The sequence below is a fragment of the Hylobates moloch genome, unplaced genomic scaffold (assembly GCF_009828535.3).
Source record: "Hylobates moloch isolate HMO894 unplaced genomic scaffold, HMol_V3 SCAFFOLD_15, whole genome shotgun sequence".
In the NCBI taxonomy this organism is placed as follows: Eukaryota; Metazoa; Chordata; class Mammalia; order Primates; family Hylobatidae; genus Hylobates; species Hylobates moloch.
This window is the reverse complement of record NW_026652290.1, coordinates 28,042,040-28,068,007: the sequence shown is the minus strand read 5'-3', so window position 1 is coordinate 28,068,007 and position 25,968 is coordinate 28,042,040. Positions and strand designations below refer to the sequence as shown.

Sequence of the window (25,968 nt, the reverse complement as noted above, 5' to 3'; positions counted from 1 at the left end):
GCTTCAATAGCCATTTATGGAAAATCCCCAAATTTATTATCTCCAGCCTGGGCCTCTCCCTCAGCTGCCAATGCTGCCTCTCCAATGCCCTGGACAGTTCACAGACACCTCCAGCACCCAAACCAAACCCTTTATCTTTTCTCCATGTTCCTTCTCCTGGATGGGACTCCGATTCTACCCGTTTCTCAAGCTAGAAACCACAAAGCATCCTCCACATGCAAGGTCATCACCAAGCCTTAGTTCATACTTTTTTAAAAAAATTTTTTACAAGGGCACAAAAATCAGGCAACTGGTTCATTCTTGGTCATGCTTCTCATATCCACCACCTCCTTGGTCCACCAGCTCTTGCCTCCTGGTTAATGCCAGCAGCATGATCTCTTCCCTGGACAATTCCAATCCCCTCTAAATTCACCTTTCTTTTCCCATCTACCCCTCTGTGGTTGATTGCTATCTTCCAGAAATACATATTGTATGCTCCACCCTGCCTCCAGGATAAAGCCCAAACTTTTTAGCATGGCATTCTAAGACTGTTCTCAACCTGCTTTTCTGAACTTCTCTCCCATTAGATTCACCTCCCAGCCCTCCAGTCAACCAAATTACATGTCCTTTCTCAAACATCGTACACCATCCACCTTCTATATCTTTCCCTAAGGCCTTCAGTCATCACTGCTTATGACAATTCTATTCACATTTAAGACATAGCCTCCATGAGGCTTTAGAGATTTCCCCACTGAAGCTAACTTGTTCCTGTTCTGATCTCCATCACATTTTATTTCTTTTAAAGAATCTTTCACATACTTTGTCATACATATTTGACCCCCTCCAACACTCTAAGTCCTATAAAGGCAGGGAGGGACTGAGTCCTCACTTTGGTACCCTTTGTAGTATATGACATATGTCCTAGACATGTAGGCAACTCACTAAAGGTTTCAGATATTGAACTGAGAAGTCTGAAAGAAGGCTTCTTTCTCCACAGTACAGAGAAAGTTGATTTTTGTTGGAAAAGATTTATAGACAAATTTCTTTCCTAAACTTTGGCCTGTTTTATGGATAAATGAATGTTAAATATCACAAATCTTTGTATATTGGTCCTGAAAGGAAAAACTGGAGGTACTGAGTTAGCAAGCTCATTTATTAGCTGTATTTTTCTTTTCTTTTTTGAGACGGAGTCTCACTCTGTTGCCCAGGCTGGAGTGCAGTGGCACAATCTCAGCTCCCTGCAACCTCCACCTCCCAGGTTCAAGCAATTCTCTACCTCAGCCTCCCAAGTAGCTGGGATTACATGCGCCTGCCACCACGCCTGGCTAATTTTTGTATTTTTAGTAGAGACGGGGTTTCATCATCTTGGCCAGGCTGGTCTTGAACTCCTGACCTCGCGATCCACTCACCTCGGCTTCCCTAAATGCTGGGATTACAGGCATGAGCCACCACGCCCGGCTATTAGCTGTATGTTTCCTACACAGAACACTCTTGTTCACCCAAGACTATTAAGAACTTTTGATTTCCAGCTGGGCGAGGTGGCTCATGCCTGTAATCACATCACTTTGGGAGGCCAAGGCAGGAGGATGCCTTGAGGCCAGGAGTTCCAGATAAGTCTGGCCAACATAATGAGACCCCATCTGTACAAAATATTTATTATTTTATTTTATTTTATTTTATTTTATTTTATTTTATTTTATTTTTTATTTTATTTTATTTTATTTTATTTTATTTTATTTTATTTTATTTTATTTTTGAAGCAGAGTCTCGTTCTGTCGCCAGGCTGGAATGCAGTGGCGTGATCTCAGCTCACTGCAACCCCCACCTCCAGGGTTTAAGCAATTCTTCAGCCTCAGCCTCCCGAGTAGCTGGAACTACAAGCACCTGCCACCACGCCCAGCTAATTTTTGTATTTTTTAGTAGAGACGGGGTTTCATTATGTTGGCCAGGATGGTCTCGATCTCTTGACCTCATGATCTGCCTGCCTCGACCTCCCAAAGTGCTGAGATTGCAGGCGTGAGCCACTGCGCCTGGCCGATTTTATTTTAATTTAATTTTATTTTATCTTATTTTATTTTAGAGATGGAGTCTCACTCTGTCGCCCAGACTGGAGTGCAGTGGCACAATCTCAGCTCAGTGCAACCTCCACCTCCTGGGTTTAAGCAGTTCTTCTGCCTCAGCCTCCCAAGTAACTGGAATTACAGGTATGCACAACAATGCCTGGCTAATTTTTGTATTTTTAGTAGAGACGGGGTTTCACCATGTTGGCCAGACTGGTCTTGAACTCCTGACCTCAGATGATCCACCTGCCTTGGCCTCCCGAAGTGCTGGGATTACAGTGTGAGCCACCGGGTCTGGCCAAAATATTTTTTAAATTAAAAAAAGTTTGAAAAGAACGTGATTTCCCTCTCTCCTTTCAAAACTGCACTCATCCTTCAAAGCCCAAGTGAGACTGGGAGACCCTGTCTCAAAAAAAGCTTTCCTGATTTCTCTAGTGTAATTCATTTTCTTCCTCAATGCTCCCATTGCACTCATTTAATAGTATTTATGACTTTCTACATTCTATTACTGTTATTACTATCCTATTATTTCTAAATTCTTTTATTATTATCATGTTTCCTTACCATTTAACTCCTAGAAGACAGAGGCTACAATTGAGTCATTTTCCCCTCTCTGTAACTTTTTCAGTCCTTAGCACATAACAGACCATAAATGCTGAACTTAATGGAAGCATTAATATTGAGCAGTCCTAGAAGAGTTGATACAAATTTCCTAAGCCAAACTGAATTTGTTTGGGCCAGTATTTGACAGTGGATTAAGAAATACATCTCAGACTGGGAGCAATGACTCATGCCTATAATCCCAGCACTTTGGGAGGCCAAGATGCGAGGATCACATGTGTTCAAGAGTTTGAGACCAGCTTGGGCAACATAGTGAGACCTTGCCTCTCCAAAATATCAGAAATTAGCCAGGTATGGGGGTGCACGCCTAGTCCTAGCTCCTCAGGAGGCTGAGGCGAGGAGATCGCTTGAACCTAGGATGTCAAGGCTGCAGTGAGCTGTGATCATGCCACTCAGCCTGGGTGACAGAGTGAGAACCTGTCTCAAAAAAAAAAAAAAAGCCAGGCGTGGTGGCAGGTGCCTGTAGTCTCAGCTGCTTGGGAGGCTGAGGCAGGAGGATCACCAGAGCCCAGGAGTTCTGGGCTATAGTGTGCTATGCCCATCAGGTATCTGCACTAAGTTCAACATTATTATGGTGACCTCCCAGGAGCAAGGAACCACCAGGTTGCCTAAGGAGTGGTGAACCGGCCCAGGTAGGAAACAGAGCAGGTCAAAACTCCCATGCTGATCAGTAGTGGGAACGCACCTGTGAATAGCCACTGTACTCCAGCCTGGGCAACATAGTGAGACCCTGTCTCTAAAAAGAAAGAAAGATGGGTCTGGGCATGGTGGCTCACGCCTGTAATCCGAGCACTTTGGGCAGCCAAGGCGGGTAGATCACTTGAGGTCAGCAGTTTGAGAGAAGTCTGGCCAATATGGTGAAACCCCGTCTCTACTAAAAATACAAAAATTAGCCAGGCGTGGTGGCAGGCACCTGTAATCCCAGCTACTCAGGAGGCTGAGGCAGGATAATCGCTTGAACCCAGGAGACAGAGGTTGCAGTGAGCCGAGATCGCGCCACTGCACTCCAGCCTGGGTGACAGAGTGAGACTTGGTCTCAGAAAAAAAAAGTGACTTGACCTGCCTTGCCTGTTAGAATAACCTAGAAGTGAGCTATATCCTCAACAGCAGGAACACAGTTTGCCCAGTGATTCCTCCTGCTAGAAATCCATCTGGTACCAATAGTCCCTTTTATATGTCTACCTCTGCCATTCTTTTCCTTTAGGACAATAGTTCTCGGTGTGTGGCCTAGGAACTCCTGGGGTCTTCAAAGACAAAATTACTGTAATAATACTGAGATATTTACCTTTTTAACGGCTAGCATTTGTACTGATGATGCAAAAGCAATGGTGGGTAAAAGTGCTGGCAACTAAGCAGGAATGAAGACAATGGCATCAAATTGTAGTAGTAGCCATTGTATTCCTCAATGCCATGCACTTGCAATTTTAAAAATGCCACTTTCTGTTAAGAACGTCCTTGATGAAGCCAGGTGCGGTGGCTCACGCCTGTAATCCCGGCAGTTTGGGAGGCCAACACGGGTGGATCACCTGAGGTCGCGAGTTCGAGACCAGCCTGACCAACATAGAGAAACCCCTTCTCTACTAAAAATACAAAAATTAGCTGGGCATGGTGGGTGCGTGCCTGTAATCCCAGCAACTCAGGAGGCTGAGGCAGGAGAATCGCTTGAACCAGGGAGTCGGAGGTTGCAGTGAGCCAAGATCGTGCCACTGCACTCCATCAGGGCGACATGGTGAGACTCGGTCTCAAAAAAAAAAAAAAAAAAAATGAATATCTTTGATGAAGCAGTACAAATTATTAATTGTATTAAATCTTGACTCTACAGTACATGTCTTTTTAATATTTTGTGTGAAGAAATGGGAAATATGCATATAGCACTTCTGCATATAAGAGTTGTCTCATGGTTTGTCAAGAAAAAGCACTTGTGCAATTAAACTAACCTTTGGCCTGGTGCAGTGGCTCACGCCCATAATCCAAACATTTTGGGAGGCCAGGGCAGGCGGATTGCTTGAGATCAGGAGTTCGAGACCAACCTGGGCAACATGGAGAAACCAGATCTGTACAAAAAATTAGCTAGGGGTGGACACCTCACCCACCTACTTTTTTGTACTTTTTTGTAGAGATGGGGTTTCACCATGTCATCCAGGCTGGTCTGAAACTCCTGACCTCAAGCTATCCTCCCACCTTGGCCTCCCAAAGTTTTGGGATTATGGGCGTGAGCCACTGTGCCCAGCCCCTCTGCCTATTTTTATTTGGGTTGTCTTTTTCATTGTTGAGTTGCAGGAGTTCTTTACATATTCTGGATACTAGACCCTTATCAGATATGGTTTTAAAATACTTTCTCTCATTCTTTTCACTTTCAAGTATCCCTTTGATGCACAAACCCAAAAAAGCAGATAATGTCCAATTGCACTCTTTGATGAAAAAGAATACAAGCAGTAAGTCAATTACAGCCTATTTTTTAATTTTCTTTCTTTCTCTTTCTCTCTCTCTCTCTCTTTCTTTCTTTGAGACAGGGTCTTGCTCTGTTGCCCAGGTTGGAGTGCAGTGGCACAGTGACAGCTCACTGCAGCCTCGACCTCCTGGGTTCAAGCAGTCCTCCCACCTCAGCCTCCTAAGTAGCTGGGACTCCAGGCGTGTGCCACTGCGCCTGGCTAATTTTTGTATTTTTCGTAATTTTTTGTAGAGATGGGGTTTCACCATGTTGCACAGGCTGGTCTCGAACTCCTGAGCTCAAATAATCCTCCCTCCTCAGCCTCCCAAAGTGCTGGGATTACAGGCATGAGCCACTGTGCCCAGTCTATGGTTGTTTTTAAATTAACAGACTAGGCCAGGCGAGGTGGCTCATGCCTGTAATCCCAGCACTTTGGGAGGCCGAAGCAGGTGGATCACGAGGTCAAGAGCTCAAGGCCATCCTGGCCAACATGGTGAAACTTCGTCTCTACTAAAAATACAAAAATTAGCTGGGCATGGTGGTGCGCGCCTGTAGTCCCAGCTACTCAGGAGGCTGAAGCAGAATTACTTGAATACGGGAAGCAGAGGTTACGGTGAGACATGATTGTGCCACTGGACTCCCGCCTGGTGACAGAGCGAGACTCCATCTCAAAATAAATAAATAAATTAATTAATTAATTAACAGACTATTTTGGGGGGACAATTTAGGCTTACAGAAAAATTGAGCAGAAAGTACAGAGAATTCCAGGCTGGGAGCAATGGCTCATGCCTTTAATCCCAGCACTTTCGGAGGCCAAGGAGGGAGGATCGCTTGAGCTCAGGAGTTTGAGATCAGGCTGGGCAACATGGTGAAACCCCGTCTCTACAAAAAACAAAAAAAATTAGCCAGGCACAGTGGTGCATGCCTGTAGTCCAGCTACTTGGGAGGCTGAGGTGGAAGGATCACTTGAGCCCGGAAGGACAAGGCTGCAGTGAGTCAAGATTGCGACATTGCCCCTCCAGCCTAGGCAACAGAGGCAGACTGTCTCAAAAATAAAAAAGGAAAAAAAAAAAGAAGAAAGTACCAAGAGTTCCCATATCCCCCTTCAGGCTCCCCATTTTTCCTATTATTAACTTTTTGCATTAGTGTGGTACATTTGTTATAACTGATGAGCCAGTATTGGTATATTATTAACATAGCCCAGCTGGGCGCAGTGGCTCATGCCTGTAATCCCAGCACTTTGGGAGGCAGAGGCGGGTGGATCGCCTGAGGTCAGGAGTTCGAGACCAGCCTGGCCAACATAGTGAAAACCCGTCTCTACTAAAAATACAAAAAATTAGCTGGGCGTGGAAGCGGGTGCCTGTAATCCCAGCTACTCAGGAGGCTGAGGCAGGAGAATTGCTTGAAACTGGGAGGTGGAGGTTGCAGTGAGCCGAGATCGCATCATTGCACTCCAGTCTGGGCCACAAGAGGGAAACTTCGTCTCAAAAAACAACCAACCAACCAAAAAAACATAGTCCATATTGATATGTTATAATTAACCAAGTCCATAAATTACATTAGGCTTTACTCTTTTCCACACACAAGTATGACATGTATCCACCATGACACTATTACAACATCATACAAAATAGTTTCACTTCTGTAAAACTCCCCCGTGCTCCACCTACCATCCTTTCCTCCCCCCAACTCCACCTCCCTGGCAGTCACTGATCTTTTTATTATCTCCATAGTTTAGCCTTTTCAGAATATCATACAGTTGGGGCCAAACGCACTGCCTCATGCCTGTAATCCCAGCACTTTGGAAGGCTGAAGCAGGAGGATTGCTTGAGACCAGAAGTTTAAGACCATCCTGGGCAACATAGCAAGACCTTGACTCAAAAAAATACATATATATATGTCATGTAGATGGAATCATAGTTTGTAGTCTTTCCACATTGATTTCTTTCACTTAGCAATATGAATTTAAGGTTCCTCCATGTTTTTTAATGGCTTGATAGCTTTTTTTTTTCCCTTAAGATGGATCCCATTATGTTGTCCCGGCTAGTCTCAAACTCCTGAACTAAGTGATTGTCTTGCTTCAGCCTCCAGAAAAGCTGGGAATAGCTGAGACGACAGAAACATGGCATTTTTTTTCCTTCATAGTACAAGCTAGAAAGCTTTTTTTTTTTTTTTTTGGAGACGGAGTCTTGCCCTTTCGCCCTGGCTGGAGTACAGTGACGCAATCTGGGCTCACTGCAACCTCTGCCTCCCAGGTTCAAGCGATTCTCCTGCCTCAGCCTCCCCAGTAGCTGGGATTACAAGCACGTGCCACCACACCCGGCTAATTTTTGTATTTTTAGTAAAGACGGGGTTTCACCATATTGGTCAGGCTGGTCTCGAACTCCTGACTTTGTGATCCACCTGCCTCAGCCTCCCAAAGTGCTGGGATTACAGGTGTGAGCCACCGTGCCCGGCCTTTTTTTTTTTTTTTTTTTTTTTTCTGAGACAGAGTCTTACTCTGTCACCCAGGCTGGAGTGCAGTGGTTCGATCTTGGATCACTGCAACCTCTACCTCCCGGGTTCAAGTGATTCTCCTGTCTCAGCCTTCTGAGTAGCTGGGATTATAGACGCCCGCCACCACACCCGGCTCATTTTTTTTGTATTTTTAGTAGAGACGGGGTTTTACCATGTTGGCCAGGCTGATTTCAAATTGCTGACCTCAAGTGATCCAACCGCCTCGGCCTCCCAAAGTGCTGGAATTAACAGGCGTGAGCCACTGCGCCTGGCCTCAAAAAAAATTTTTTTTTTTCCGAGACGGCGTCTTGCTCTGTCGCCCAGGCTGGAGGGCAGTGGTGCGATCTCGGCTCACTGCAAGCTCTGCCTCCTGGGTTCACGCCATTCTCCTGCCTCAGCCTCTCAAGTAGCTGAGACTGCAGGCGCCTGCCACCACGCCCGGATAATTTTTTGTATTTTTAGTAGAGACGGGGTTTCACCGTGTTAGCCAGGATGGTCTCCATCTTCTGACCTCGTGATCCACCCGCCTCATCCTCCCAAAGTGCTGGGATTACAGGCGTGAGCCACCGCGCCCGGCCAAAAAAATTTCGAATACGGCAAATATTGAAAGATATAACCCACATTAACAAAGCTTTTAGGGTCTTCTATAATTTCTAACACTGTAAATGATTCCCAAGACCAAACTGTTTGAGAACGGCTTCTCTGGGGTGCCTTCTTTTCCTGCTGGCTAATCCCAGTGGAGAGATTTAGGTATTCAATTCTGTTCCAGACTCGCCTCTGAGAACCTTCCCTGATGGGCCATACTCTACTCACTGCCCTTGCTCTGTATCCCCTCTTCAGTTATGTTGTTCCTGTTTCCCCGGCTGCTTTTTATTTTCTTTCTTTTTTCTTCCCGCCTTTTCTTTCCTTTCTCTTTCTTTTTCGTTTTTTGTTTTTTTTGTTTGTTTGTTTGTTTGTTTTTTGAGATGGAGTTTCACTCTGTCGCCCAGGCTGGAGTGCAGTGGCGCGATCTTGGCTCACTGCAACCTCCGCCTCCTAGGTTCAAGCGATTCTCCTGCCTCAGCCTCCCGAGTAGCTGGGATTACAGGCGCACACCACCATGCCCGGATTATTTTTGTATTTTTAGTACAGACGGGGTTTCACCATGTTGGCCAGGCTGGTCTTGAACTCCCGACTTCAAGTGATCCGGCCGCCTCGGCCTCTCAAAGTGCTGGGATTACAGGCTTGCTGCCGCACCCGGCTTGCTTTTTTCTTTTTTTTTGAGACGGGGTCTCACTCTGTCCCCCAGGCTGGAGTGCAGTGGTGCGATCACAGCTCGCTGCAGCCTCGAACCCCTGGGCTCAAGCGAACCTCCCACCTCAGCCTCCCGAGTAGCCGAAACCACAGGAGCGCACCACGACACACAGCTAACTTTTTTTTTTTTTTAGTGTTTTTTCTTTTTTTGTTGTTGCCTTTTTTTTTCTTTATCGATCCTCCCGCCTTGGCCTTCCAAACTGTTGGGATTACAAGTAAGAGCAGTGCCCGGCCCCTACTGCTTTGAAACCTCGGTTCTTTGCAGGTCCTGAAAAAGAAAGTGAAGGGGTCGTGCAACAGCTCAAAACCCAGGCAACCCTTCCAGGCGCGTCCTCCACTCGGCGACAATCTGACAAAAAGTTTGCCCTTTGCGCCCGATCCCTGACACCAGAGAGCACCGCAGGGACGGAGGGACGGAGAGGACTAATGGGGCCGGGGAGGAACCAAGGAAGTTGGGGAACTCAGACTCTTTCCAGTGTTTAAAAAGCAGAGGCCCCCTCGGAAGGCGTAACAGGCGAATCCAGCAGTGCGCCTGGAGATCAACGGTACTAGGCGGGATCTTTGCCCCGCTCCAAGGCTCCTTGTTCCGCCCCCTGCCGCCAAGCAAGGAATCCGGCGCCGCTGGTCAGGGGTAGTATTTACGACAGTGCTAGCGCTTTGCGGCCGGCCGCACAGCTGCTGACGCGTCGGGAGGCGGAGTCTAGGGAAGCAAATTCTCCTGGCGGCCTCCGTTCAGACGCGGCTACTGTGACCTACCTGCCTCCTCCGCAGAGCAATGGCGGTGTCTGCCCGGTCCGCGCGGACCTCACCCAGCTCAGGTAGGCTTAGGACCCTGCCCTCCGACGGAGAGTTCCTAGGAGCGCTGGTCTCAGAAGGGCGGGGGCGGGAGGACGCTCAGTGTCTCCATGTGAGGCGAGGGGGATGCTCTGTGGGGAAGGGGGCGTGCTGTGAGACATTTGCAGCCTGCGGCTTCTGGATGATGATGACATTCGGGAACACTTTGCGGTTAGGGGACTGTAGTCTGAGGGGTTCTGGGATATTGGGGGATCTTGGAGAAGGGGCTGCACTGCAGGGATGTATCCTACAGTCAGATCATTGAGGCAACCTCATTGAGCCAACCCGGGTGGGCGGAAGCTCTGGGCTGTTGGTGCTGTGATTTCTGTGATTTGAGGTGGAGCCCACCCCCGCACACACATTTTCTCCATTTGTTGGTTGCAGATAAAGTACAGAAAGACAAGGCTGAACTGATCTCAGGGCCCAGGCAGGACAGCCGAATGGGGAAACTCTTGGGTTTTGAGTGGACAGATTTGTCCAGCTGGCGGAGGCTGGTGACCCTGTTGAATAGACCAACGGACCCTGCAAGCCTGGCTGTCTTTCGTTTTCTTTTTGGTGAGTCCAGTTTATGGCTGGGAGCAATTCGGTTGGGAGTAGAGAATGACAGTCGTCTATTTTTTGGTTGCAAGTTGACTTAGCTCCCTTTTCCTCAGAGCTGAAGACATTGGTATAAAAGAAGAGGTCTTTGCGAAGTTTAGGATTAATCCTGCTTTGTCTCCTACAGTTAGGATTTACTTGGTGGCCAGAAATGCTTTTTTTGTTTGTTTTTTTCTTAGACGGACTTTCGCTCCTATTGCCCAAGCTGGAGTGCAATGGCGCTATCTTGGCTCACTGTAACCTCTGCCACCCGGGTTCAAGCGATTCTCCTACCTCAGCCTCCCGAGTAGCTAGAATTACAGGCGCCCACCACCACACCCGGCTAATGTGTGTGTGTGTGTGTGTGTGTGTGTGTTTTTAGTAGAGACGGGGTTTCACCATGTTGACCAGGCTGGTCTCGAACTCCTGACCTCAGGTGATCCGCCTGCCTCGGCCTCCCAAAGTGCTGGGATTACAGGTGTGAGCCACGCACCCAGCTAGAAATGCTATATGATATGTAGAGGCGAGGCAGCAGTGACCCATTTTGCTTGTGGCATGAAGTTGCCCAGAAGACTCAGAGAAACAGAGCGGGGGCCACAGGGACCATACAGTTTGGCTGTGACTCCCTAATCAAGAGCTTCTTAACTGAGGCCACAGCATGGTGTGCTTGGAATGGTTTACAGATGTGCAGAGATATTAGTCCCCTTAACCCAGTAGTTCTCAACTGGAGGGAGTTTTGCTCCCTGGGAGACATTTGGCAATGTTTAGAGACATTTTTAGTTGTCACAACTTGGGGGAGGAAGAATAGGTGGCTGCTGGCATCTCTATAGAGGTCAGGGATGCTCCTAAATGTCCTGTAGTTCATTGGATAATCCCCCTCTATAAATAATTAACCAGCCCAAAATGTGACTAGTCCTAAAGTTGAGAAACCCTGCCTTATCTCAAGCTGGCTTCCTGATCTGAGTAACCTCTCCTGTTTATTCCCAGGGTGTTGATGAAATGCAACTGTTTTTGGAGTGTGCCAGGAAGCAGAAAAGGTTGAGAAGCACTCCCATAGCACTTTCTTTCTTTCTTTTTTTTTTTTTTTTTTTGAGACAGAGTTTCGATCTTGTTGCCCAGGCTGGAGTGCAATGGTGTGATCTTGGCTCACTGCAACCTCCGCTTCCCAGGTTCAAGTGATTCTCCTGCTTCAGCTTCCCAAGTAGCTGGGATTACAGGCATGCACCACCACACCTGGCTAATTTTTTTGTATTTTCAGTAGAGACAGGGTTTTTCCACGTTGGTCAGGCTGGTCTCGAACTCCCAACCTCAAGTGATCTGCCCACCTCAGCCTCCTAAAGTTCTGGGATTACAGGTGTGAGCCACCATGCCCGGCCTCCCAGAGCACTTTCTGAAGCTCGATAGGATGGATCTTTACTGCTGTCAAGACCCTAACAGTGGCCGAGTGCGGTGGCTCACGCTTGTAATCCCAGCACTTTGGGAGGCCGAGGCGGGCGGATCACGAGGTCAGGAGATCGAGACCACGGTGAAACCCCGTCTCTACTAAAAAAAAAATACAAAAAATTAGCCGGGCGTGGTGGCGGGCGCCTGTAGTCCCAGCTACTTGGAGAGGCTGAGGCAGGAGAATGGCGTGAACCTGGGAGGCGGTGCTTGCAGTGAGCCAAGATTGTGCCACTGCACTCCAGCCTGGGTGACAGAGCAAGACTCCGTCTCAAAAAAAAAAAAAAAAAAAAAAAGACCCTAACAGTTTTTATAGCATTTTGTGCATTTCTGTAATTTAATCCTCTCTGTAGTCCTGTGATGTATTCCCCTTCTCACAAATGGGGAATTAGTTAACTGAGCTGCAGGGGCTGTTCTAGATGGCACAACAGATGTAGTACTGTGCAGAGTAGGCACTCAATAATTAATACCGAATAAATGGCAGAGCCAAGATTAGAAAAGAAGTCTGACCCTGGAGCTGCACACTCTCAACTATGTTCCACTGTATTCTACTGCTTCCTTAGCTGAGGCCCAATGACCAACTCCCCTATTGCCTTCTTAGGGTTCTTGATGGTGCTAGACATTCCCCAGGAGCGGGGGCTCAGCTCCCTGGACCGAAAATACCTTGATGGGCTGGATGTGTGCCGCTTCCCCTTGCTGGATGCCCTACGCCCACTGCCACTTGACTGGATGTATCTTGTCTACAGCATCATGTTTCTGGGTGAGGGGAACTGTGGGAGAGATGGAAATATTGACTGGCCTGCCAGAAACACAGAAATAGAAGCATGCTGGTGAATGGTCAAAGTCTTTGGCACGTTATTTCACTTCTGCTGTGTTCAATTTCATGCTGTTGACCTGTGTGTCACTTAAGCTGTGATCCCATAATTCTTTTTAAAATATTAAAATAACATTTAATTTTCATTTAGTTTTATCTGATTATACAATGCTTGATTTTTCTTAATTCCAACCATATCCTGGTCCAGGGAAACTGGGCCTGTGGTGATCTCTTGACCTCTTAATCCTCTCCCTACAAATCCCAGGGGCACTGGGCATGATGCTGGGCCTGTGCTACCGGATAAGCTGTGTGTTATTCCTGCTGCCATACTGGTATGTGTTTCTCCTGGACAAGACATCATGGAACAACCACTCCTATCTGTATGGGTTGTTGGCCTTTCAGCTGACATTCATGGATGCAAACCACTACTGGTATGAGTCTGGGGGGACAAAGGGGTGGGGGTTGGCTGGGTCAGGATGGTTATCAGAGATAGGGGCCCAGTGAGGTTCTGGAATTTTTCAGTCACACTTTGCAAAGTATGGTTACAAGGTCACTTTGATCTAGGTGGATTTGGGAGGGGAAAGGGCCAACTAGTTGGAGCACTTGGGATGACACAAAGCAAAATGGCTCCATCCCACCCCTTCAGTCTTTCCATATCTCCCCAGGTGCCTTGATTTATTCACCTCTTGTAACCCTCTTAGAGAGAAAAACAGAATACTAAAGCCAGACATGGCTGTTTTCAGACACTTTAAGGGTGGTTATGTAGAAGAGGGAGCAGACTTTCTCTGGGTGAGTCCAGAAGGGCAGAGTTAGAGCCAAAAGTAGAAGTTGCTGTGAGGCAGAGATCATGTCAGGAGAAGAGGGCTGCTCAGCATTGCTGTTCTGGGAGGAGGTAGCCCTTCCCTATTTCTGGCTTAGGTGACTGTCTCTAAGGGGAGGTGGAGAAGGGATTTGGAGATAAGGTGGTAGGGCAGTTGACGTTAAGGATTCTTTATGTGTTGAGTGAAAAGCAATAAAATAGGTGTCAATAACATGAGTATGGGGAAAAAAAATCTCAAACATTGAATTCATTAACAGTCATTAAGTTTTATTTATTTTTCTTTTTATTTATTTATTTTTAAATAGAGATGGGAGGCCGGGCGCGGTGGCTCAAGCCTGTAATCCCAGCACTTTGGGAGGCCGAGGCGGGTGGATCACGAGGTCAGGAGATTGAGACCATCCTGGCTAACACGGTGAAACCCCGTCTCTACTAAAAAATACAAAAAAATTAGCCGGGCGTGTTGGTGGGCGCCTGTGGTCCCAGCTACTCGGGAGGCTGAGGCAGGAGAATGGCGTGAACCCAGGAGGTGGAGGTTGCGGTGAGCCGAGATCGCGCCACCGCACTCCAGCCTGGGGGACAGAGAAAGACTCCGTCTCAAAAAAAAAAAATAAATAAAATAAATAAATAAATAAATAAATAAATAGAGATGGGGTCTTGCTTTGTTGCCCAGGCTGGTCTTGAACTTCTGGGCTCAAGCAGTCCTCCCACCTTGGCCTCCCAAAGTGCTGAGATTATAGGCATGAGCCACTGTGCCTGGCCTATTTGTTAATAAACACATACAAAACCCCTTTGGTAAAACTTGAAACTCATTCAGAATGGCCAGCTCTGATCATAGAGAATTAAGAGGCAGTTTTGATAGAATATCTCTGAAAAGTTCCGTTGTGGGAATATTTGTTGAGATGGCATCTCACTGTGTCGCCCAGGCTAGAGTGCAGTGGCGTGATCATAGCTCACTGCAGCCTCAACCTTCTTGGGTTCAGGTGATCCTTCCATCTCAGCCTCCCGAGTAGCTGGAACAACAGGTGTGTGCCACCACACTCAGCTAATTTTTAAAATTTTTTGTAGAGATGGGATCTCACTATGTTGCTCAGGCTAGTCAAAAGTTTCATTTTTATGACTTTATGCGTTTTGAAAAAATCACTTATCATTTATTCAGGGTTTTCCACATTGCAGGCACTATACTAAATATTTAGAGTTTTTCCTCATTAAAACCCTATAAGGTCGATGGTGCTGTTCACATTTTATGTTTTTGGAGTCAGGGTCTTGCTCTGTCACCGAGGCCAGAATGCAGTGGTACAGTCATAGCTGCAACCTCAAACTCCTAGGCTCCAGTGATTCTCTCGCTTTAGCTTCCCAAAATGTTGGTATTATAGGTATGAGCTACTGAGCCTGGCCTGTTCACATTTTAAAGATAAAGAAGCTAAGTATTATCGATGAGTGAAGAATTTGCCTAAGGTCAGCTAACAGTTAAGAAACAGAAGTGAGTCCAGGTGTTCATGACTGCAGAGTCCAGTGCTCTTGACCACAGTGTAAGCTGCCCCTTTCCCAGCTTCTACTTCTTGAAAACTTGCTTTGCTTCTGCTTTCCCAGAGTACATCTGGTGTTAGTAGCCTGGGTCTATCAGTTCTCTTCCAGAATACAAGCTGTTAGCAGGGACCCTCTTATACTGGATCCTGGCATGCAGGTCTATGAAATGTTAGTTTATGTTGTGTGTTACTCTGCTGTTGAGTGTTTTGATTTTTTTTTTTTAAAGATAATACACTGCATATTTATTTATACACATATAGCTTTTCAAACACTCCATCAAATTCCTCCCCTTTTTCAGTAATTTTCTAGTATTGTAGTCCTTTTTTCCTGATTTGATCCATTAGAACAAACTCAACTATGAGCTAACAAGAAATACTGAACTTTTTGCTGTTATAACTTAGTAGCAATATTTCTTCTATGACTTGTATAATCACGTTAGAATTTGCTCATATAATTCTAAAAGGTCTCAGAATAACCAGGGAGGATATGGGAGATGTGCCCAGGATAGATAGGATTATCGTGTATAAAAGGAAAGATGGAGATGTAGGTGCATTAAGCAGCTCCCCCCTCAATGTTTACCTCCCTCGGTATAGGTCTGTGGACGGTCTGCTGAATGCGCGTAGGAGGAATGCCCACGTGCCCCTTTGGAACTATACAGTGCTGCGTGGCCAGGTACAGCATTTTAGGACAGAAGGAGGAGCTCCTTGACAGCCATGTGGTCAGCATGGCCATCCTACTGCCAGACTACACTCTCCGCTGCCTCCCTGGATCTTCTGTTTTTAGTTTTTACCCTTTGCTGGAAAGCTAGGCTGGCTTCTCATTTTTTCTAATCCCTTAATCTCTGAATTCTCTCATTTGTCAAGGAAAGACTAGAGCTTTGTCCCTGCTAGATTGGAATCCTCATGACAAAGAGAAAGGATTCAGTCTGTGCTTTATGACTTCTTCCTTGGTGCCTGATACTGTCGCTGGCATTGGTTGGATGTCAATAAATGCTGTTTGGATGAGGTGAATTTCTGAGATGAATGAATAGAAGACGGGGTCTATTCTTCCTTGGGCCCTGGACTCAGATCAGTATTTATTTTATTCATTTAAAAAAAATATATAAGTAGATTATTTGGGTCAAGGACTGTAATATTCGGGTCAAGGACTGTAACTCAGGAGCATGGATTCAAGTTGTCCTAACTATATGCTCCTTATTTTATTCTTGCCTATCTGTAGAAAAGATTCTTTTTGCTTGAACTTTGTGTTACATTTTATTTTCAGATCTTCATTGTGTACTTCATTGCGGGTGTGAAAAAGCTGGATGCAGACTGGGTTGAAGGCTATTCCATGGAATATTTGTCCCGGCACTGGCTCTTCAGTCCCTTCAAGTGAGTGGCAGTCATGGTGGAGGTCTCTTTGAGGCATGGGTAACAGAGCAGGTGACTCATCTCTCTCAGTAATGGCACCTGTTCCTACTTTGCCTGAATTTGCCACATGCCTTCCTTTGTCCACTCATCTCCCTATTCAGCAGAAGCAGAGTCAGTGGTATCAAAAGATTGAGCCCTAGCTGCTCTTGGGAGATACATGGTATAGATGGGCAAGAAAGGAAAAGAAATTTAAAAAGGAAAGGAAAGAGCCAGAACTGGCTGACTTGGTGAGTGAGCCAGTGCCCTCAGCAGCTGCCTTGGATGGTGCCTGTGTCCTTGCCTTGCCACTCTAGCCTCCCATCAGAGCCCTGCAGCTGATGTACTGAGAAGATGGGCACTCACTGTTCAGGCTCTGACAAAACCATTGTTACCACTTCCACAAAACAAAGGGTCACCTTTCTGATTTCTGTCTTCTTCCCATTTCTTCTTTCCTTTTGTTTTACTTTATTCTCTTTCTTCTTCCCTGTTATTTTCCAGTTCCTGAAGTTTGACTTCATTATGATAGCCAAGCATTCACCTTTTAAAGTGTCCTCTCACTCATGACCTCCGTGGGGAACCTCCCTTCCACAACACACACACATCTCAGTCAAATTTTGTCCTAGGAGATCTGCCCTTGCTTATTACATAGGATATGTTAGAAAACATTGAACACCTAAAGTGTGTGAAAATGTAGAGGGGGCTGGGCATGGTGGCTCATGCCTGTAATCCCGGCACTTTGGGATGCTGGGGTGGGAGGATTGCTTGAGCCTAGGAGTTCAAGACCAGCCTGAGCAACATAAGACCCTGTCTCTACAAAAAAATTAAACAAACAGCTAGGCGTGGTGGCATGTGCCTGTGGTTCCAGCTACTTGGGAGGCTGAGGCAGGAGGATTGCTTGAGCCCAGGAGTTTGAGGCTACAGTGCACCATGATCATGCCACTGCCTTCCAGCCTAGGCGACAGAGTAAAACTTCGTTTCAACAACAACAACAACAACAACAAACAACCTAGAGGAGTGTCTTCATGGGTGGATTACGTACCTTAGGCATATACGCAGCCACTGGAGTAGCCAAGGCACATTCGTGCTGTGAATGTACTTTGATGTGTTCTCCAGTGGGCTGGTGCTTGAACTTTCTCCATGTGTTTGCAGACTGCTGTTGTCTGAGGAGCTGACTAGCCTGCTGGTCGTGCACTGGGGTGGGCTGCTGCTTGACCTCTCAGCTGGTTTCCTGCTCTTTTTTGATGCCTCAAGATCCATTGGCCTCTTCTTTGTGTCCTACTTCCACTGCATGAATTCCCAGCTTTTCAGCATTGGTCAGTACCTGTAGCCTGGTAGGAAACAGGAACCACAGTTTTGCAGGAAGGGACTAGCCAGAGGCATTGTTTGGGAGTGGGAGAGGGTGGTGTGAGCAGGAGCTAAATTGAACACAGGGCAGTCACTATGAAGTAGGCATAAATGGGGATAAGAGGATTGGAGCTTCTGGGCTTAGTTAGTATGTTGTACCGTAGGTAATCTCCAGGAAGAACAAATATCTTACAGTTAAGAACTACTTTCTGGCCGGGCGTGGTGGCTCAGGTTTGTAATCCTAGCACTTTGGGAGGCCGAGGCGGGTGGATCACCTGAGGTCAGGAGTTCGAGACCGGCCTGGCCAACATGGTGAAACCCCGTCTCTACTAAAAATACAAAAATTAGCTGAGCATGGTGGCGCATGCCTGTAATCCCAGCTACTTGGGAGGCTGAGGCAAGAGAATCGCTTGAACCCAGGAGGCAGAGATTGCAGTGAGCTGAGATCACGCCACTGCACTCCAGCCTGGGTGACAGAGAAAGACTCTGTCTCAACAAAAAAAAGAACTACTTTCCTTTTCAGTGGAACACCTGGGAGAAGTCTCCTAAGGGAACAGGGTTGAAGAGGCCCAACCAAACTCCTGAAATATGTATTTTCTCCCTGCTTTCCTAGGTATGTTCTCCTACGTCATGCTGGCCAGCAGCCCTCTCTTCTGCTCCCCTGAGTGGCCTCGGAAGCTGGTGTCCTACTGCCCCCAAAGGTTGCAAGAACTGCTGCCTCTCAAGGCAGCCCCTCAGCCCAGTGTTTCCTGTGTGTATAAGAGGAGCCGGGGCAAAAGTAGCCAGAAGCCAGGGCTGCGCCATCAGCTGGGAACTGCCTTCACCCTGCTCTACCTCTTGGAGCAGCTATTCCTGCCCTATTCTCATTTTCTCACCCAGGTTTGTAGGGGCTGTGGAGTGTACAGCAAAGGCGGGGCTTAGAAAGGAATGGATGACAACAGTTGGGAAAGAATGGGGCTGGTTTTGCAGCCCCTTCTTGGTAGGGGATGGGGTCAGTGTGGGAAGCATTGAGCTGATTCCCCTCTGCGCTGCCTTCCCAGGGCTATAACAACTGGACAAATGGGCTGTATGGCTATTCCTGGGACATGATGGTGCACTCCCGCTCCCACCAGCACGTGAAGATCACCTACCGTGATGGCCGCACTGGCGAACTGGGCTACCTTAACCCTGGGGTGAGATGTCTGATGCTGACAATTTACTGTTCTTCAGAGCCCCCTTGTGCTTTGGGGTCTGGTTTTGTCTTAGACACACCATAAAGCAAAACAAATTTGAATCTGCTTTGCCCTTTCTCAAGAGCCAGATTGAACTATCTTTTGTGTGGATTGAGATAGGGCAATGCATTCATTTCCTTGAACTGAGATTAGATTCAGGAAAAGTAAGCACCAGTAGCCCAACAATGAAAAATTCATTCCCAAAGGCAAGTTCCATTTTTTTCTAGCCAGAATAGGCAGCAGGCAGGGATCTCATTGTGCCCTTGGCAGTGCATGACCTGTCTTGGAAGTTGATAATGATGAGGTGGGACTAATATGGGGGTTTGGGGCAGGTATTTACACAGAGTCGGCGATGGAAGGATCATGCAGACATGCTGAAGCAATATGCCACTTGCCTGAGCCGCCTGCTTCCCAAGTATAATGTCACTGAGCCCCAGATCTACTTTGATATTTGGGTCTCCATCAATGACCGCTTCCAGCAGAGGTGGGCAAGGGGAGCAGAGAGTGGGAAAAAATGAAGCACAGTTCTTTTTACCAAGATGAACAGCCCTTGCTTCCTGATATTGTCTTGCTTAAAAAGCTGTCCTTCCTCTAGTGCATGTCCCCATTGATCTGGTTGTGGGCATAGCTGGTTGCTTCCAGCAGGGGGCACCATCATCCAGGAGAAAAGTGAGTTGACTTGTTCTTTTAGACACTGTTGACACAATGCCTTCTCAGGTAGCCACTAACCCCCATTATTCCCAGTGCTCCAGAGCTCTTCTGCCTTCTCTCTCTGCCCTGGACTGGCAATAACATGCTGACACAGGCAATTTCTTCTCCTTCTATTCCCTGTCCTTAGGAATGATGATGAAAGGGAGAGAACTGGAAGTTCTGGTAGGTGGGTGGCTGTGATGTCCTTAGAACATGGTTTCCTTTCCTAAGGATTTTTGACCCTCGTGTGGACATCGTGCAGGCCGCTTGGTCCCCCTTTCAGCGCACATCCTGGGTGCAACCACTCTTGATGGACCTGTCTCCCTGGAGGGCCAAGTTACAGGAAATCAAGAGCAGCCTGGACAACCACACTGAGGTGGTCTTCATTGCAGATTTCCCTGGTATGGAGGAAAGTGAGGAGAGGCTTTTCTGTCTTTCCTTCTGGCTTCCTTGGCCAGGGACATTCCATGTGGTAGGAGGGGAGAGGGAATGTTTTTGAAACCTAAGGGGATGATGGTGGTAAAAATGTGATGTCTCTGTTCTGGCTGGGAGTGAGTTCACTCTGCCATGGGGTGGGATGATGAACTCTGTTGGTCTGGCAGGACTGCACTTGGAGAATTTTGTGAGTGAAGACCTGGGCAACACCAGCATCCAGCTGCTGCAGGGGGAAGTGACTGTGGAGCTTGTGGCAGAACAGAAGAACCAGACTCTTCGAGAGGGAGAAAAAATGCAGGTATTTGCTGGGATTAACAACAGCAGAAAGAACTGAGTACAGTGGCTCACACCAGTAATCCCAGCTTCTTAGGAGGCTGAGGCGGGAAACCAGGAATTCACAGTGAGCCTGAGAAACATAGTGAGACCCCATCTCTAACAATTTAAAAAACAATGGCAGAAAGCTTAGATGAGCAAGATTCATTTATTATAAACTGAAAATATTTTACCATAGCAGTAATGCAGTGGAGCTCAAAAAACAAGGGCCCCTGGGACTGTGAATAGCCTCGTCCAGGATTCTAGAGGTCAATTACTTTCGATTCCAAAACACAATTGAATAGAAAGAAGCCAAGAGTCATAGAGTAGGGAGGCCATAAGCTGGCTAGAGAAAAGCTGATGAAATTTATCCATTTCTTCTCCCTTGTCAGTTGCCTGCTGGTGAGTACCATAAAGTGTATACGACATCACCTAGCCCTTCTTGCTACATGTACATCTATGTCAACACTACAGAGCTTGCACTGGAGCAAGACCTGGCATATCTTCAAGAATTAAAGGAAAAGGTGGAGAATGGAAGTGGTGAGTGTATGAACATTTGGGCTGAGATAGCCTCTGGTTTCAAGAAGTCAGGGTTATGAATGATGTTCTAGCCATTCAAGAATGAACTTGAAGTCTCTAGCTGGCAGAAGGGGAGTTCTAAGGGGAGAGAGTGATCCATCTCAGTGATTCCTCTTTTTTCTGTCTTCCGGGCAGAAACAGGGCCTCTACCCCCAGAGCTGCAGCCTCTGTTGGAAGGGGAAGTAAAAGGGGGCCCTGAGCCAACACCTCTGGTTCAGACCTTTCTTAGACGCCAACAAAGGCTTCAGGAGATTGAACGCCGGCGAAATACTCCTTTCCATGAGCGATTCTTCCGCTTCTTGTTGCGAAAGCTCTATGTCTTTCGCCGCAGGTAAGTTCACAACAGTATTTGTCATTGCCATCATATGTTGGCAAGCTTGGTAACTTTCCCCTGGGGAGAGTAACTCTAGAGACTGTCATACAGGAAAGGACAGTTTAGCTCTAGATATCTTTTCCTGCCATTCTTCTTGATTTACTGGAAGAATAAGTGGCCTATATCTGATGGCCTGCTTTCTTGTTCTGCCTCAGCTTATCTCCAGCCTCTGTGGGCTGTTCTTACCCTATCCTGGAATCCTCTACCAGACTGTATAAAGAGTGGGGTACCCTCCCAGCTGGGAGATGAAGGGTCACTTGCAGGGAGATTCCCATATATGCCTGTGTGGGAGGAGCGAGGACCAGGTGCCTTCTAAGGGCTTTAGCTGAAATTCTTCTGGTGAAACAGGAGTTTGAACTTGGTCGGCTTTTTCCTGTTTTTCAGCTTCCTGATGACTTGTATCTCACTTCGAAATCTGATATTAGGCCGCCCTTCCCTGGAGCAGCTGGCCCAGGAGGTGACTTATGCAAACTTGAGACCCTTTGAGCCAGTTGGAGAACTGAGTCCCTCAAACATGGATTCTTCACATCCTAATCCTCCTGAGTCAAATCCTGATCCTGTCCACTCAGAGTTCTGAAGGGGGCCAGATGTTGGGTGCAGATGTAGAAGCAGCCAGTCACAGACCCATTCTATGCAATGGACATTTATTTGAAAAAAATTCTCAAAAGTTTTTTGCTTTTTTTTAGGGGGGTGGTCTAAAGCTGTTTTTAACTCCGAGATTACAACTTAGAGGAACCAAGGAAATAAAGCAAATAAGATTTAACAACCCAAGATTAAGAGGCCAGGAGGAGGTTAGAAGCAATGTGAAACTGTCCTCCTAGGATAAGGTTTAAAGTGGCTTTTTGGGGGCTGGGTGCTGTGGCTCACGCCCGTAATCCCAGCATTTTGGGAGGCTGAGGTGGGCAGATCACTTGAGGCCAGGAGTTCGAGACTAGCCTGGCCAACATGGCAAAACCCCATCTCTACTAAAAATACAAAAATTAGCCAGACATGGTGGCGGGTGCCTGTAATCCAACTACCCAGGAGACAGGCATGAGAATCACTTGGGCCCAGGAGGCGGAGGTTGCAGTGAGCCGAGATTGAGCCAACTTACTCCAGCCTGGGCAACAGAGCAAGACTTCGTCTCAAAATAAATAAATAAATAAAGTGGCTCTTGGGGAAAAGCAATTTAATGTACCACGATGAATAGCTAACTGTTCCCGAGTGTTTGCTATGTGCTACACACCGCATGAGCAGTGTTACCTGCATTATCACATTAGGCTGAGAGGTAAAATAATTTGCCCAAAGACATACAGCTAGTGAGGGATGGACTGATGGTTTGAACTTAACGTCTATTTGACTTAAGGTCCTGCACCCTGCCACTTGTAATTTTCAGAATCACTGATAATCTGAAATAATGCAGCTTAAAACGTGTTTTCTTAATTAAAAGTATAATTGGATGGTGGTCAGGCTGTAAATGCACACAAAGTAATTTATCTTCATTGCAATTTTGGTTCCTTCTTTGTTCCTATTATCTATATACACCCAGTAAGTGTTTCACTAGCAGTTATGAGAGCAGTCAGAATAGCAGCATCAAAGTTAAATAAGGAAATCTAGATGATTGCTAGATTTTCTCTAAAAATAAGCTTAGTATTTGGTATTATTCTAGCCTTTGGTGAGCAGAAGGGGAGGTAAAGTAAGAATTAACCAAATTTAGTAAGGGATTAGGGAATGCTTAGACATTTTGTAGGTTTGGGTGTACAAGGGTAACTCAGGAAGCTCCTCAGTTCAGTGAAAATTCAAAGGGTTGGCACTGAGCTAGGAAGCGAGAATGCAGGGTTATAAAAAAGGATCCCTGCTTTGGGAGCTCATGGACTTGTAGCAGAGACTGGTAGTAAATTGGCAGTCTCAGTAACTTCTGTAAATGATTGCATCTCTTTGCAGGCTTCTCTTCCCATACTCTCCCCCACTCCTCCTTGGACAGTGTTCCTGGGGTTCTTTCCTAAGCAACTGCTTTTTCAGTATACATACTTCAGATGATTGTGTCTACTCCAGGATTTCCAACCATGCTAGGTTTCTTTCCTGTGCCCTAGACGTATAGGTCTAAGTTCCACCTGGATATCCCACAGGGCTGTCAAGCTCAGTTCATCCTAAACAGAACTTACATTCATCCCCACCTCAGACTTGCTTATTCTTTATTATTGAATGGCAGCTCTATACCTTAGCCAAGCTGTTATCTCTAGGTCATCAGCCTTGACTCTTCCCTTTTCCTTGCATTTCTTATAATTGCCAAGTCCCATCAGTTTTACCTCCTGGATACCTCTTGAATCTATATATATATATATATATACATTTTTTTGAGACGGAGTCTTGCTCTGTCGCCCAGGCTGGAGTGCAGTTGCGTGATCTTGGCTCACTGCAAGCTCCACCTCCCGGGTTCACGCCATTCTCCTGCCTCAGCCTCTCTGAGTAGCTGGGACTACAGGCACCCGCCACCACGCCCGGCTAATTTTGTATTTTTAGTAGAGACGGGGTTTCACTGTGGTCTCGATCTCCTGACCTCGTGATCCGCCCGCCTCAGCCTCCCAAAGTGCTGGGATTACAAGCGTGAGCCACCGCGCCCGGCCTGAATCTATAATTTTTAAAGACAGGGTTTCACTCTGTCACCCAGGCTAGAGTTCAGTGGCACAATCTTGGCTCACTGCAGCCTCCACCTCCTGGGTTTAAACGATTCTTCCACTTCAGCCTCCCATGTAGCTGGGACTACAGGTGCCCACCACCACACCCAACTAATTTTTGTATTTTTAGTAGAGATGGGGTTTCCCACGTTGGCCAGGCTGGTCTCAAACTCCTGACCTTAAGTATCCACCTGCCTTGGCCTCCCAAAGGGCTGGGATTACAGATGTGAGCCACCACGCCCAGCCAAATCTGTTTTCATCACTACCTATATCTGTATTTTCAACGTTTGTATTAGCATCTAGTTAGGGATAGACCAGGACAGGGCCGACATGTTAGTTGTCAAGCAGATTGCCACCCTCCCCCACCACTGAGGAGGCCAAATGGGGTTTGGTGGAAAATCCCTAATTCATTCAAGGTATTATATGGGCAAGCAATGGCTGTGGCACAGGGTCCCCTGATTACTTTGTAAGAATGGGTGAGAGGGACGCTGATTTTCAATCCTTTTGCAGATCTTCTCTCATACTAACATGATAGAAGATACCTTGCCACTATGTTGTTTGCCAGCAAGTTTAGCTCTTTCTTTCTGTTTGCCAAACTCACTGTACCTACTTGACTGGTAACAAAAGTCCCAAGAGTTATTTGGGAGAAGACACTTGAAAAAGTATTTTTCTAAATATGGGCAAGGATGCTGCCCTTCCCCAAACTGTTAGTATACCACCTCTCTGACCAATTTTCCCAAGGAAGATGTTGGGGTAGGGTGAAGTGGAAAGAAAAAGTGGTCATGTAAATACTGGTAATAAAAGCTGTTCAGTGGGGTAGAGTTGGGTTGCAACTGTAGCCATTCTAAAAATGGGCTATCAATGTCCTTTTAGCCAAAAGACTTTAGTGTACATCTTCATTCTACCCTCAGGATTTGGATCTTTGCCCCTGATGGGTATCCATCCCCTTTGAAACTTTTTAGAAAGGCAGGTTATAGGCCGGGCGCGGTGGCTCACGCCTGTAATCCCAGCACTTTGGGAGGCCGAGGCGGGCGGATCACGAGGTCAGGAGATCGAGACCATCCTGGCTAACACGGTGAAACCCCATCTCTACTAAAAATACAAAAAATTAGCCGGGCGAGGTGGCAGGCGCCTGTAGTCCCAGCTACGCGGGAGGCTGAGGCAGGAGAATGGCATGAACCCCGGGGGGCGGAGCCCGCAGTGAGCCGAGATCGCGCCACTGCACTCCAGCCTGGGTGAAAGAGCGAGACTCCGTCTCAAAAACAAAAAACAAACAAACAAACAAAAAAGGCAGGTTATATACAGAATGTTCAACCTAAAAACATTCCCTTAAGTCATACTTTCATGCTTTCTAAACTATAATCACCCTTATCATCCCCTGCTGTTATGCTTTCCCTCTGCTCTCTGTGGCCTAATGTTCATCCACCACCTTATTAACCTTCAGGATACTTTTCCCCTAGGCTGGGCAGGACAACACTATCCCCTTAGTCTACAGGCTCCCTGAAGGTTGGGGAATCTTTGTTTACTTAGCAAATACTGAACATAACCTTAAAGCGGTTACTTTTGAAAACTTCTCATGCTATTCTACCAACTTAGAGGCACCTATTCATGCTCATTCCCCTAATGTAGCCAATATGGTTATCTGCAATGTATTGGCATCTAAAAACTCCCTTATGAAACTGCCAGACTTGTTCTGGAACATTTCAATGACATGCAAAATTCAGGTTCTCAAGTTGGAACAAGTCTAATTGATACACCTGCATAGGTTTTAACCTTGCCCTCCCCCTACTTCCCAACAGATTTCCAAGTTTTTTGAGGAGCCTTGCTCTGGCCCAGGCTGGAATGCAGTGGCACCATCTCAGCTCACTGCAACCTCTGCCTCCTGGGTTCAAGTGATTCTCCTGCCTCAGCCTCCTGAGTAGCTGGGATTACAGGTGCCTGCCACCACACCCAGCTAATTTTTGTATTTTTGGTAGAGACGGGGTTTCACCATTTGCCAGGCTGGTATCAAACCCTGACCTCAGGTGATCCACCCGCCATTAGCCTTCCAAAGTGCTGGGATTACAGGCGTAAGCTACCATACCCAGA

At 46.8% G+C, this 25,968-nt stretch overlaps 1 protein-coding gene across 4 annotated transcripts; it reads left to right on the top strand.

Moving 5' to 3' along the window:
* The first annotated feature begins 9,581 nt into the window (after positions 1-9,581).
* GGCX (gamma-glutamyl carboxylase) lies at positions 9,582-25,968 on the top strand. Of its 4 annotated transcripts, none has more exons than XM_032178936.2 (15): positions 9,582-9,698; positions 10,099-10,269; positions 12,332-12,490; positions 12,810-12,975; positions 15,485-15,563; positions 16,155-16,261; positions 17,429-17,592; positions 18,237-18,502; positions 18,664-18,795; positions 19,167-19,318; positions 19,756-19,925; positions 20,127-20,257; positions 20,664-20,811; positions 20,992-21,181; positions 21,608-25,968. In XM_032178936.2, exons 1-15 carry the CDS (start codon positions 9,656-9,658, stop codon positions 21,798-21,800), a joined length of 2,271 nt encoding a protein of 756 aa, XP_032034827.1. In that variant the 5' UTR covers positions 9,582-9,655; the 3' UTR covers positions 21,801-25,968. The 4 variants fall into 4 exon arrangements, with proteins under 4 accessions (XP_032034827.1, XP_032034826.1, XP_032034828.1 ...); XM_032178935.2 differs by having other exon boundaries at positions 20,986-21,181; XM_032178937.2 differs by lacking the exon at positions 10,099-10,269 and having other exon boundaries at positions 20,986-21,181.